The sequence below is a fragment of the Bufo gargarizans genome, chromosome 2 (genome assembly GCF_014858855.1).
Source record: "Bufo gargarizans isolate SCDJY-AF-19 chromosome 2, ASM1485885v1, whole genome shotgun sequence".
In the NCBI taxonomy this organism is placed as follows: domain Eukaryota; kingdom Metazoa; phylum Chordata; class Amphibia; order Anura; family Bufonidae; genus Bufo; species Bufo gargarizans.
The window spans coordinates 371,271,511-371,286,127 of record NC_058081.1 but is presented as its reverse complement, the minus strand read 5'-3'; the positions used below and the strand labels follow the sequence as shown (position 1 = coordinate 371,286,127).

The window sequence follows — 14,617 nt, the reverse complement described above, 5'->3', positions numbered from 1 at the left end:
CCTAAACAGTGCCATCCACAGATCCCCCCCTCCCCTAAACAGTGCCATCCACAGATCCCCCTCCCCTAAACAGTGCCATCCACAGATCCCCCTCCCCTAAACAGTGCCATCCACAGATCCCCCTCCCCTAAACAGTGCCATCCACAGATCCCCCTCCCCTAAACAGTGCCATCCACAGATCCCCCTCCCCTAAACAGTGCCATCCACAGATCCCCCTCCCCTAAACAGTGCCATCCACAGATCCCCCTCCCCTAAACAGTGCCATCCACAGATCCCCCTCCCCTAAACAGTGCCATCCACAGACCCCCCTCCCCTAAACAGTGCCATCCACAGACCCCCCTCCCTGACGCTCACAGGAGTACATTTATAAACTGTAATCCGTAACTTTAACTTTAATCATCGCTCATCTGTTTACTAGGATACCTTACACTCAGCTGCGGTAACAGCAGGCAGTACTGGCGGCGCTCACTCACTGACATCAATCGCCTGCACCGCCTAGTGGGAGGAGAAGGCACGTAACATCAGTGAGTGAGCGCCGCCTGCACTGCCTGCTGTTACCGGAGCTGAGAGTAAGGTATCCTAGTAAACACATGAGCGATGATTAAAGTTAAAGTTACATATTACAGTTTAAAAATGTACTCCTGTGAGCTGCGTGGCCCTGTATATTTTAACCCCCAGGCAAGCGTCCCCGTCACCATGGGGACGCTTGGGGGTTAGAACATACCATCGGATCTGAGTATACCCGGCGTATAAGACGACCCCCGACTTTTGAAAAGAATTTCTAGTGTTAGAAATTCGTCTTATACGCCGGAAAATACGGTAAATGTGGGCTAATGTCTAAATTCACTATGCACACGGCTCACAATATCCAATGCGAACAAACATTTGGTTATGATTGTCAATCACCCAACCTGTTTCTGCACCTAGACTTGTCTACTAGCATACAGAATGTAATATATTGTAATGAAACATGACGTATACTTACAGGCTCAAACGGCAAAACCATCTCATCTCTAATCCCATACTTGGTTCTCAGAGCCTGCAGAGGGCAAAAAGATACCCTTATGAAATAAACAAAACCAGTTCACCATTATAAAGGAACCTACAAAACGACTAACCACAGAATGGAAATACACCACATCCTTCGGGGAATGGAATCACTGATCATAATGTCTAGAAAACTCACCATATGTTACGTGGACGGATAAGGTTTGGCTTATGCCACCTGTCTATGTGATATGTGTAGCACCCAGTGATATCTGAAGCACTGTTTAGGTAGTCACTTAATGGGGGTTTCTGAGAGAAGAACATTGATGACTAATCCTCAGGATAGGTCATCAATATCAAAATCGTATCCGAATCCCGGTACCCCTGCTGATCAGCTGTTTGAAGAGGCAGCGGCCCTCCGGTGAACACCGTAACCTCTTACTAGGCCAGTGGTGTCACATCCATTGGTCACATTATCAAGTGAATGGGACTGAGCTGCAATACCAAGCACGACCACTATACAAGGCAGGATGCTGTGTATGGTAAGATGTGAGGAGGACACAGTGCTCACAGGAGCACCGCAGCCTCCTAAAACAGTTAATCAGTGGGGGGTACCAAGTGCCAAACCCCCACAGATCCGATACCGATGACCTATCCTAATGAACGCTCAGAAAACAAGACACGGCATTACAAAGGAAAGGCTTCAATGCAGGTTTAGTGATTTTGCCGTTTCTGCATGTACAGTGGTTCAATGTGTTAAATCCATGAGGACAGGTTACATAACTGAGGTTTAGTGACCTGGAGGTCATGTGTACATTGATGAGGTACTGTATCTGATCATATAAGGGTAGTGCTTACTGTTTTTTTCTTCAGGTCTCGTAATGCTGCAATGTCATCTGGAGCATCAGAAGGGACGCTGGTAACCACCCCAGTGCCTATGGTATAAAACAAGAACAAAGTGACATACGTGGCATGAAAATATCTGTACCAAAATGAATCGGGGCAGTCATTCAACCGTACCTTTTTCCTCCTTAATGGTGAGCATGGGGAGGGCATATATCACTTTGTAGGAAGTCAATGGTGCAGACAACGCAGCTCCGAGAAGGTCCTAAAATGTCAAAGATGAAAAATTATTTGCAGAACGTATACAATCTCGATTTTATGAACAGAACATTAACAGCTTGTTGGCTGGACAAATGCATCGTGAAGGAACTAATGAGATTTCCTTATGATAACTTGCAGCCTATATCCATTTCATTTACAAGGAGAACATTGGCCCAGCTCTTCCTAAAGCAGCTATGACATACATTTCACATTTGGGGAATAAGACCTTTATCAAGCTTGCTGCAGACATACAGAGCTGCCTAGGTAAACCTCTACTGGATGGCTAAAGGGCATATTCACACAGTGGTTCTTTATGCAGGTTTCAGCTCATTTTCTGTCCCATATATAAAAAAATGAAATAAAAAGTCCCATTGAAAAAGGCTATACCAGTAGAATCCACAGCGGTGTATGCTATAAACCGTGGCAGAAATCTTGAGGGTCAGCCTTGGATTTCTGCCAGGGGGTTCACAGCACACATATTTTTCAAACCTGTATTTGCACTGTGTGAACAAACCCCGACAGTATAACCATCACCATGAGCTCCTGATCTCTTGATACAGAAAATGGAAAGAATTTTGAACTTGGTTTAAACATGAAGAAAATTCTAAATCAGTATTAGAGAAAACTTTTTTATAAAAGCTATAAAAGCAGAGTATTCCTTTAAACTGGAATTCAAGGACTTTAAAGTGAAGCAGTGAGGGAGGGGCTGGACACAGAAATCAATGGAGCTTGGGTGCAACAAGAGCAATGGCAAATACCTAATTTGCATATTAAGAAAAAGTATCATAACCCAAGAACGTAGCCTCAGATTAACAGAAGAAAAACTGTGTTTTTATCAGCTGAACCATAGCTACAGTTGTGTTCAAAATAATAGCAGTGTGGAGTTCAATGAGTGAGGTCATTCTTTGAAAAACAGGTGGCAATTATTGCCTTTATTTAAGGAAGGCAGCATTTGAATGGATAGAAGAATAGCCAAAATGGCAAGGACTCAGCCAACAATCAGCTCCAGGAAGATGAAAGAAGGTCTAAAGTTACCTGTGAGTACTGTTACAACTAGAAGACGCCTATGTGAAGCCAAGCTATCTGCAAGAAGCCCCCGCAAAGTCCCACCACTGCTGAAATAAGACATGTTCTGAAGAGGTTACAATTTGCCAAAGAGCACATTGACTGGCCTAAAGAGACATTTTGTGGACTGAAGAAAGTAAAATTGTTCTTTTTGAGTCTAGTGGCCGGAGACAGTTTGCCAGACGACCCCCAAACACTGAACTCAAGCCACAGTACACTGTGAAGACAGTGACGCATGGTGGCGCAAGCATCATGATATGGGGATGTTTCTCATACTACGGTGTTGGGCCTATTTATCGCATACCAGGGATCATGAATCAGTTTGAATACATCAGAATACTTGAAGAGCTGATGCTGCCTTATGCTGAAGAGAAAATGCCCTTGAAATGCGAGTTCCAACAAGACAACAACCCCAAACACACCAGTAAACGTGCAACATCTTGGTTCCAGACCAACAAGATTGACGTTATGGAGTGGCCAGCCCAATCCCCGGATCTTAATCCAATAGAAAACTTGTGGGGTGACACAAAAAATGCAGTTTCTGAGGCAAAACTAAGAAATAGAGAAGAACTGTGGAATGTAGACCAATCATCCTGGGCTGGAATACCTGTTCACAGGTGCCAGAAGTTGGTTGACTCCATGCAACACCAATGTACAGAAGTTCTCAGAAACAGTGGTTATACAACTAAATATTAGTTAAGTGATTCAAAGGAAAGCAAAATCGTCAAACATTTTTCAGTTTGTATAGTGAATGTTTGAGTTTGTAAAGCAGAATACAAACACTGCTATTTTTTTTGAACAGTCTAATATTCACTTTTCTTCAGGAACAACACAAATTTGATATATTTTTCGTCATGATTTGATTTGGAATAGAATGTGTAATGTTCCCAATGCATTTGTATGTATGGAAATAAATGCTATTAGAAGGATTTTGAGCTTTATTCACTTTTTTAAAGACACTGCTATTATTTTGGACACAACTGTATGTCTCCATGCAAACAGTCCGTTAGCGGGGTCGCTGGTGACAGATTCCCATCCCATGGCAACGACTTATCCCCTATTCACTATGTGGCTGCCAGAAATAGCCAAAGCGCTCTAGCAGTCCCACCGAGTTGAATGGAGTGGTGGATATGCATGCGCGTCTGCTGCTCCATTCAGATGGAGAGAATGGACTCCCATTTGAGTAATCAGCAGAGGGGCCCCAGCAATCTGATCAACCTCCCCTGCAATCAGACACTTACCCCCTATCCTGCTGATCGGGAATAAGCTGTTGTCATTGGGACTATTCTAAGTACAGGCCATTAATGTTTCAGTCCTGTAAAGCCATTATATTTTACTTTTTGCATTCCAGTAGTGGCAAGTTATTCCTTTTCAACAGGCTAGTAAAATACTACTACATCGGTGGGGGTCTTATCACTAGGACCCCCACTCATCAGAAGAACAAGGACCCTCTACAGCTCAGAGCCCCCCAACCAAAATAAACAGAGCAGCAGGTTGGCCATGTGCACTGCCACTGTAGTAAAGCGTCAGTGCACATGCCTGACCTGCCGCTGCGTTTATTTCAGGGGGCTTTTAAGTGTACAGGTTCCCATTCTTGTGATCAGTAGGCGTTCCAGCAGTAGGACCTCCACCGATCTAACACTTAGCCCCTATCTTCAGGATAGGGGATAACTTGTCACTTCTGGAATATCCCTAAGTTATAAGTTGAAGTGAACCTGTCAGGTGATTTACCGTATGCTGCTCTCAGAGAAAAATGGGTGGCATCAGTTAGCTAAGAATTCTGTGCTCATAGCATATCCATATCTGAGCTGCCAATGGATAGTGTATGTGAGTAACATAAGGAAAAAGCTAACCTCTCCCATGAGCTCCTTGACAACTGGTACAACACCATTGTCTTTTGTAAAACCTTGGTATGCCATGTTCCTGGCCGCTCTTTGAGTGGAGATAAATATATCACCATTGGCTGTCTCAAATGCGATGTAAGGCATGTCAGGTCGAAGCCAGCAGTTGGTCTGTCCAAACATGGTTTCTGGGCGCAAAGTGGCAGCTACCAGGAAAATATTTCGTCCTTTCAGACCGCTGGAAATTAATATGAACAGGAAGAAAACATTATTGGCATACGTGGTTGGAGATATTCTACAGGAGGGCACGAAGTCATGAAGAATCCACAACCTTTCCAACATACAGTTTAATGTGAGCTGCAATGAATGCAATGTACTATCTATCACTGTCCAATTGCATCTTCCATCACAACTTTGCTATATAATGACAGTCTAAATGTTGAATCAATTATTACCAGATGTCATGAGTCTAGTATAACGGTATTTTGGTGCTGCTTCTTTTAGCTTCACCATCCGTTTTCTCTGACATACTGCTTGTGGAGCTAGAAGTTCAGAGCTCAGTTGGCATTCAATATGAAGCATGCTCTCTCTCTTTCTTTCTCCACACTAAATGCACTACCCTATGTGTCTCCTTTGCAATTGTTCACATTATCAAGGCTGTCATTTCGTGGAGAAAATTTAAGTAGGCCATTTCCCCAATTATATATAAAATGTGTAAATACTGACCTCATTAGACTACACATGCCTCTACAAGTGCACAGGAGCTGGGTTAGTAAGAATCAGGAGTAAGAGAAAGGGGGACAATGTATAACACAGTCCCAGACTACGTGCAGAGTTTGTAGTCTGTAACCATGGAAACACAATGGCCTGCATAGGAGACTTAAACAGAAAACTGCACAGTACAAAGTTACTTTATTTTGTACCTCAACTTAGCTGGAGATGGTTCCAGAACCTTCATTTTGATGAGTGTGTATTCTTGTGGTCCTACACCCTAAAACAAAACATAGTACAGAAATATAAAATATTTACGTTACACACCCTAAGCAAAATGTAGAAACAGATATAACAGCATTTATGTATGTGAGCAAACAAAATGAATGTGAACTAGTCACCTGTTAGGTCACTTCAAGAAATACTGATAGAAAATTAACCAAAAATCCTAACCTCTCCAGTCTGTCTATCATGATCCATGCATGGCTGACCATCTCGTGGAGAATAGATGGTGTACCTGAGGGGGAAAAAAGTAAAAATTATTAGTAGAATCCTATCAATGTGAACATGTATAAGATAATTTAGGGCACACAGAAATCAATCACCATAAATAGGCTGGGGGATATTTAATTTACATATCAGCCAGAAACCAAAGTGATTTGTAGTAAAATGTACCAAATCTGGTAAAATGTACATACTTCTTAACCACTTCACATCCGGGCCATTTCCCCCTTCCTGAGAGAGCCTAATTTTGCAAATCTGACATGTGTCACATTAAGTGGTGGTAACTTTGGAACGCTTTTACTTATCCAAGCCATTAGGAGATTGTTTTCTCGTGACACATTGTACTTCATGAAAGTGGTAAATTTGAGTTGCAATTTAGAAAATTTCTATTTCTCTGCTTTTAAAACAGAAAGTGATACCTCATAAAATATTTAGTACTTAAAGAGGACCTTTCACTTGTAAAAACAATGTGAACTAAGTATGCTGACATGTAGAGCGGCGCCCGGGGATCTCACTGCACTTACTGTTATCCCTGGGCGCCGCTCCGTTCTCCCGTTATGCCCTACGGTAGCTTTGCTCTGTAAGTTATAGTAGGCGGTGTCTGCCCTTGTCCTGTGGGCATCTCCTTCTCCTAGGCTGCAGCGCTGGCCAACCACAGCGCACAGCTCACAGCCTGGGAGAAAAAAAAAACTCCCAGGCTGTGAGCTGTGCGCTGCGATTGGCCAGCGCTGCAGCCTAGGAGAAGGAGACGCCCACAGGACAAGGGCAGTCTCCGCCTACTATAACTTAGAGAGCAAAGGTACCGGAGAGCATAGCGGGAGAACGGAGCGGCGCCCGGGGATAATAGTAAGTGCAGTGAGATCCCCGGGCGCCGCTCTACATGTCAGCATACTTAGTTCACATTGTTTTTACAGGTGAAAGGTCCCTATATGTCTACTTTATGTTGGCATTATTTTGGAAATGTCATTTCATTTTTTTAGGAGGTTAGAAGGCTTAGAATTTTTGAAGCAATTAAAATTTTTAAGAAAATTTCCAAAACCCACTTTTTTTAAGGACGAATTCAGGTCTGAAGACACTTTGTGGGGCTTACATACTGAAAACCCCCCATAAAATGATCCCATTGTAGAAACTACACCCCTCAAGTTACTCAAAACTGATTTTACAAACCCTTTAGGTGTTTCACAAGAATTAAAGGAAAATGGAGATAACATTTCAAAATTTCACTTTTTTGGCTGATTTTCCATTTTAATCCTTTTTTTCTTTAAAGGGAATCTGTCACCTGCTTTTACCATTTTAAGCTGGCACCATCGCTATGTTCACTAAAGTACCTTATTTCCAGCAGTCTTCTTTTTACTTTATTTCGTTTTGTATTTTTGATATAAAAGCGGTTTTTTTCACTCTCCGGTGCCCAGTGACGCCCCCCTGCAGTGCCCAAGAACGCCTTCTGATCCTCAAATAACCTCCCACAGCTCGGAAAACGGTTCCGCCCCCTCCCCAGGTCATAGTCTACCTTATAGAAATGCCCCGTCCTTCCTGTCTGCGGCCCAAAAACTTGCGCAGGCGCAGTACCGCCTGCGCGATCATCAACGTCCTGAGGGCAACAGCGCTCAGGTTACATCACTGGGCTCAGCGCATGCCCAGTGAGACTTTTGAGGCTGTTGCCCTCAGGAGGTTGATGATCGCGCAGTCGGTACTGCGCCAGCGCGAGTTTTCTGGCCTCAGACAGGAAGAAGGACGGGGCATTTCTATAAGGTAGACTATAACATGGGGAGGGGGCGGAACCGCTTGCCGGGTTGTTGGAGGTTATTTGAGGATCAGGAGGCGTTCTTGGGCACTGCAGGGGGGCGTCACTGGGCACCGGAGAGTGAAAAAAAACGCCCCTCTGGGCACCTTGGAGCCTCATTAGCATAACATAAAAAGCGCTTTTATATCAAACGAAAAAACGAAATAAAGTAAAAAGAAGACTGCTGGAACATAGCGATGGTGCCAGCTTAAAATGGTAAAAGCAGGTGACAGATTACCTTTAACACATCGAGGGTTAACAGCCAAACAAAACTCAATATTTATTACCCTGATTCTGCGGTTTACAGAAACACCCCACATGTGGTTGTAAACTGATGTAAGGGCACGTGGCAGGGAGCAGAAGAAAAGGAGTGCCGTATGGTTTTTGGAAGGCAGATTTACCTGAACTGGTTTTTAGATGCCACGTCCCATTTGAAGCTCCCCTGATGCACCTTTACAGTAGAAACTCCCAAGAAATGAAGCCATTTTTGGAACTAGGGGATAATGTGCCAGTTTTATTGGTACTATTTTGCAGTATATATAATTTTTAATTGCTCTATATATTAAATTTTTTGTGAGGCAAGGTAAACCAAAAAATGACCGTTTTGACACTGTTTTTATTTTTTATAACATTCATTTGACAGGGTAGATCATGGGCTATTTTTATAGACCGGACACAATGATATCAAATAGGTCTACTTTGTTTGTTTCAGTTTTACATAATAAAGCATTTTAGAAAAAAAATAATTATATTTTTGAGTCTCCATTTTCTGAACGCCATATTTTTTAAATTTTTCTGTCGATCGTCTGGTGCGGGGGCTTGTCTTTAGCAGGAAGAGCTGACGTTTTTATTGGTACCATTTTTGGGTACATATGATTTTTTGATCATTCATTATTTCACTTCATAGGGCAAGGTGACCAAAAAATTGGTTGTTTCAGCACAGTTTTTATTTATTTATTTTTACAGCGTTCATCTGAGGGGTTAGGTCATGTGACAGTTTTATAGAACAGATCATTACCGACTTGGCAATACCTAATATGTATAGTTTTTATTTAAGTTTAACACATTAATAGCATTTTTTAAACCAAAAGAATTATGTTCTAGTGTCTCCATAGTTTGAGAGCCATAGCTTTTTTTATTTTTTGACCGATTGTCTTATGTACGGTATCATTTTTTGCGGGATGAGGCGACTGTTTGATTGGTACTGTTTTGGGGGGCATACGCCTTTTTGATCACTTGGTGTTGCAATTTTTTTGATCCAAGTTTGTTTGCACACTATTTTTATTTAATTATTTTACAATGTTCATCTGAGGGGTTAGGTCATGTGATATTTTTATAGAGCTGGCTGTTACGGATGCGGCGATACCCAATATGTATACTTAATTTTTTTTCTATTTAAAAAATTCTTATTATTACTTAATTGGGGAATTTACTTTTTTTATTTTTATTGTTTTAGTTATTTAATTTATTTCACACTTTGCGTCCCCAATAAGATCATACAAGACCTCTGGGGGACATTTACCTTCACCTTTTTTTTTCCCCAGCATTGATTTCTCCTGTAACTGGGGCTTTCAGGGGAAACACAGCCCCCAGAGAGGCTGTACAGCAGAATACAATGCTGTACAGCCTCAGTGCAGGGCTGATCCTGCCAGCTCTTTCACTCCCCCGGCGGCGCTTCCCGATCTGTATACACAGTGCTCGTTGAGCACTATGTATACAGCGTTCTAGAAGGCATGGACACCTGGGAAGTGTCCCTGCCAGCTCGGCAGCTGCACAATTAGCGTGCAGCTGCCATCCTTGAATGGACGTTCCAGAACGTCCATTCAGAGATAAACATCCACCCATAGGACGTTTATATCCTATAGGCGGATGTGAAGTGGTTAAAGGGGTTTTCCGAGTGTTTTATACTGATGACCTATCCTTAGGATAGATTATCAGTATGTGATCCGTAGAAGTCCGACTCCCGGCATGTCCGCTGTTCAACTGTTAGACAAAGCCACTGCACTCTGGCAAGCGTCATGGCCTACTCACAGCTTACCAAGCACAGCACTCCATTGGATAGTGGCTGGGCTTGGTATCAAAAGCTCAGCCCCTATTGATTTCTATGGGACTGAGCTGCGCAGAGGCCACGTGACCAATGAATGAACATGATGTCACTGACCTTGGAAGGGGCTGTGGTGCTCTTCAAACAGCTGAATAGGAGGGGTTCCAGGAGTGGGACTCCCACCGATCTGATACTGATGACCTATCCTGAATAAAGGTCATCAGTATAAAACTCTTCCACAACCCCTGTAATAAAACTGATGAATTGTGGGCTGTCCTAGAGACTAAAAATAAAATCAATTCCTGCTATGAGCAAAGTGTAGCACTGTGTTTAAAGGGTCACTAACGTTTCAAAAAACTTTTGATATGCCATAGAGACGGTGGGGCTCTGAGTGCTGAGACCCCCACCAATCCCTAGAACTAGAGGAGAGAAGCACTCACATAGCGTGCTCTCGCTCCTCGCTGCGGAGGACGGAATCAAGACAGGCCCATATACTACTATGGTTCCAGTCTGGTGCAGCAAGGAGAGAAGGCACACCATATGCGTGCTTCTCTACCCACTACCCTTGCTCATTGGTTGGGGTCTCACTCAGACCCCCACTGATCACAACTTTTGATATGACTTCATGACATACATACCAAAAGTTTTTTGAAAAGCTAATGACCCTTTAACTTTGTGCTATATTCTTTCTTACATGCCATCTCACAGTTAAGCCTGCCCACTTTGCTCATCAGTTGACAAAATGGGACGACTGCTTTGACAGCAGCTTTCCCATCACAGAAACAAATGGAAAATACCGGACAGGACAACTGATAAAGAGGACAGTGTTCCTCACAACACGTACGGACAATGGCAATGAAACTGAAGCTTTTAGTCTTTTAATGGAATATTCTAGTTGGCGCAATATTGAGATGTTACCGTTTGCCAAACTTGATCTTGTTCCTCTCTCTCAAAGTTAAGAATTGCCATTTTACAAAGGAATCGTAATATGGATTGACATCAGTGGTAATGAAGGAACGACGCCAGTCAACCTAGAAACAAACCAAGCATATGCAGACTTGTGAATTGCAAATGTCTAAACAGGTGCAGACCATCAATGGTTAACATTGTGCGGCAGAGAAAGGAAGTCTGACCACTCAAGAACAACTGCTGGTCCAGAGAACATATGGCACGTTTCAGTGTTACAACCCGTGGAATCACAAAAAGGAATCGGGTATCATTTTCTCATTATGTAATAACAGAAGCTCTACTGATTGCACCCTGTTACCCCCATAGCAAGTGCATTTTGGTCTTCGTCATTGTCTAGACCGTTATGGCAGCTCACAACATGTTTTAAGTATATAAAACACAATTCTTGTAAACTAGAATGCATTTTTAAGATCTCTGCTTACTTCCTGTGAACATTCACTTTTAGTTGCAGTGTATCAGTTCAGTGATTTGCAAACTGTGAGGTAGGTCCTTACTGGGGAGTTGCCCTCAAGATGGTGGCGATCCCTAGCAGGGGTCCAGCACCGCCACTCTAGTCCCCGCTGGTTTCCATTCACTTCCAGGTGGCAGTGCACGGTATCACCACTGAGACCAATAGTTGAACACTGCCCTGGAGTGAACAAACAACGGCAGGAACCAGAATGGCAACAGGCGGCTTAAATGGATTTGTCCACCTTTAAGATACGGATGACTTATTCTATGCATCACAGAGGTCAACTACCTAAAATATAGCTTTTATTGAGTAATGTTAAAAATTACCGTGAATCCCTCACATGGGGAAAAATGGACTAGACAGACAAACAAACAAGCACGAGTGGGCTAAATTAAGGACAGGGGGATAGGTGGTAAAGATGGAATGAGGGCTGGCCAGAGGGGTCCCTAGTATAGCCCTAGGGTGTCCCTTACTCGTACTCAGCCCAGAGATGCACCCAGATGGTGGGAGCACTCTGTCCCCGTGCCTAACCTATCTGTCCTTGAAAACCCCTACAACACACAGTGGACCCTTATGGATGCCCGGGTCATATAATATAGTAAGAAATTAGTACAAAAATGATTGTCTAAACTGAAGGTTCTCGTCTCGACGCGTTTCCCCTTGTAGATTAGGTTCGTCAGGAGACAACTAGAGAAAAACCCAATAAAACGCTGCCACACCACAGCGTGTATACACTGACAATCCAAAAGAAACAAACCAAAAATACTGGAGCACCAAAAGGACAATGTCAAGCCGTCCGACATACAACCAATTGTGCAAAGATAATGCAGCCAAGAGGAAGATGTATAAGCAGAGCATGCGGCGCCGCAAAAGAGTACAAACATCAACCTAAACAAAGATAAAAGATGCTATACTTATCATATAAGCAGCGCTTACGGCGGAAGAGTACACATATCAACCTCAACAAAGATAAATAATTCTATACTTATCATGTGAAGTATGTCCGGCGGCTTGAGGTGCTCCAGGGGGCACTAAAATGAGGCTCCAATGTGTGAGCTGCGCCATTCCTATTTAAACCCTAAGTGGGAGGTCCCTATTGTCACTGCCCCAATCAGATTGAGGGCTGGGTCACATGATCCCCCCCATACATCCTACTTGTTTTAGTTTTATTAAATCCCCAGGAGTCCCCTACCAAGAAGTTTATACAAATTGTGGGCTAATAAATGATATATCCTCCAGATTGAATGAAATAAGTAAGGGGCATTACAGGGTGATGAACCTTATCTTCTTATATTCCAGGTGGAACGCACGCCGAGCATCCAAGATGGCCGTGCGTTCCACCATGGACTTACAGGCACTATGAGATAGGGTTCCGGCTATGATCCTCGGGCGCGTGGAACGTACGCTGAAATCCAATATGGCCGTGCGTTCCACCGTCCAGGAAGTACCAAGTTCCTTTGCCTGAATACGGTGGCCATGTATTCCACAGCTAATCACTCATTCTCGATCCTGTGGAACGCACGCTGGAATCAAAAATGGCCGTGCGTTCCACAGTCCAGGAAGTGCCCAAAGCATAATGTTACTGTGCCTGGGCTGGGATGCAGTGATTTATGCCTTGATGAAAGGTTACCCATAGATGTAGATGGGTGCCTCCACAGGGAATTAGAGCAGCAAAGGAATCATGGTGATCAGGGGGCAAAAAATTATTAAATATAACAGAGCCTAATTAGACAATTGATAAAGTCGACCTTTGCCAGTATCCGATCGCCAAAAGGTGTAAACCCATATATCCAAGGTGCATCACCCCCAATTTAGGATGTATGTCAGAGGTAAGCCTACCCCGTGACAAAACGGAATAGATCAGGACCACGCAAATCCATGTAAATAGGGTTAAAGGCTACTAAAATGTTGGTACCGTCTAAATATAATAAACGATTTTCTGGGTATACATGATAAAAGAAAAAACCCTAAGATATATATATTTGACACTTCTTGTGTCGATGTCAATTTCTGTCATATGAGGACGGGAAGTAGACATGGGAATAATCCCCAATTCTAAAGACAGGATTGCCTAGGTCTGCTATAAGAAACAGGTAAATGTGAGTAGTTCGTTCAGGCCCCCCGGTGTCTGAGACCGCAGCCGGAAGATCCATTCGGTCTCTTTTTGGAGGCTCCTGCGGTCCCAGTCATCCTTTCTCGGAGAGGGTCTGATTAACTCTAATGCCGAAAAATTAATAAGTCGGGGGTCTCCATTGTGATGTTCCCACATGTGGTTAGCTAGAGGGGTATCTTTCTTGTTCTTTATATGTTCAAGGACCCGCCTCCGGAACTCCCTAAACGTTTTCCCCACATAATCTCTTGGACAGGTGCACTGAGCTAGATACACCACCCCCCTTACTTCGGCAGTTCACAAAGTCACGGACGTCATATTTTTCCTGTGACTGAACAGGTATTCTGTCTGGAGTTCCAAATATTACGACACGCCAGACAGGATCCACAACGAAAGGTACCCAGGGGCCTGCGATCAAGCCAAGTGCCCCTCAATGCAGGCCCTGTATAATGGCTGTGAACAAGTCGATCACGAAGACTTCTACTGCGTCTAAATGAGATGCTTGGTAGAGGGGAGAGTTTGTCCGACACGTCCGGGTCCATTAACAAGATGGGCCAGTATTTTCTGATGATATTTCTAACTTCCTGGCTTATGGTATCGAAGGTCGAGATTATTCTAATGACCTCCTTATCTTCTTTCTTAGATTCTCTCAGGACCAATAGGGTATTGCGTTCACATGCAGACGCATGTTGGAATGCATCCCTAAGGACGTGTTGTGGATAACCTCTCATAGTAAATCTCTATTGTAGTTTCCTCGCACCTTCCCTATCAGAAAAGTTTCTTACTATATTATATGACCCGGGCATCCATAAGGGTCCACTGTGTGTTGTAGGGGTTTTTAAGGACAGATAGGTTAGGCACGGGGACAGAGTGCTCCCACCATCTGGTTGCATCTCTGGGCTGGGTACGAGTAAGTGACACCCTAGGGCTATACTAGGGACCCCTCTGGCCAGCCCTCATTCCATCTTTACCACCTATCTCCCTGTACTTAATTTAGCCCACTGGTGCTTGTTTGTTTGTCTGACTAGTCCATTTTTCCCCATGTGAG

The 14,617-nt window shown here is 43.5% G+C and overlaps 1 protein-coding gene across 3 annotated transcripts in view; it reads right to left on the bottom strand.

Annotated features, from left to right (window-relative positions):
* Window positions 1-14,617, bottom strand: part of LARS1 (leucyl-tRNA synthetase 1) — an 81,484-nt gene that overhangs the window by 57,882 nt on the left and 8,985 nt on the right. For all 3 annotated transcript variants that reach the window (XM_044280747.1, XM_044280746.1, XM_044280748.1), the window contains 7 exons: window positions 10,958-11,070; window positions 6,162-6,225; window positions 5,921-5,988; window positions 5,010-5,235; window positions 2,008-2,095; window positions 1,846-1,922; window positions 986-1,039 (listed from right to left, as the gene is read on the bottom strand). In XM_044280747.1, the coding sequence (XP_044136682.1) occupies window positions 986-1,039; window positions 1,846-1,922; window positions 2,008-2,095; window positions 5,010-5,235; window positions 5,921-5,988; window positions 6,162-6,225; window positions 10,958-11,070 (690 nt within the window). The remainder of the gene's footprint in view (window positions 1-985; window positions 1,040-1,845; window positions 1,923-2,007; window positions 2,096-5,009; window positions 5,236-5,920; window positions 5,989-6,161; window positions 6,226-10,957; window positions 11,071-14,617) is intronic.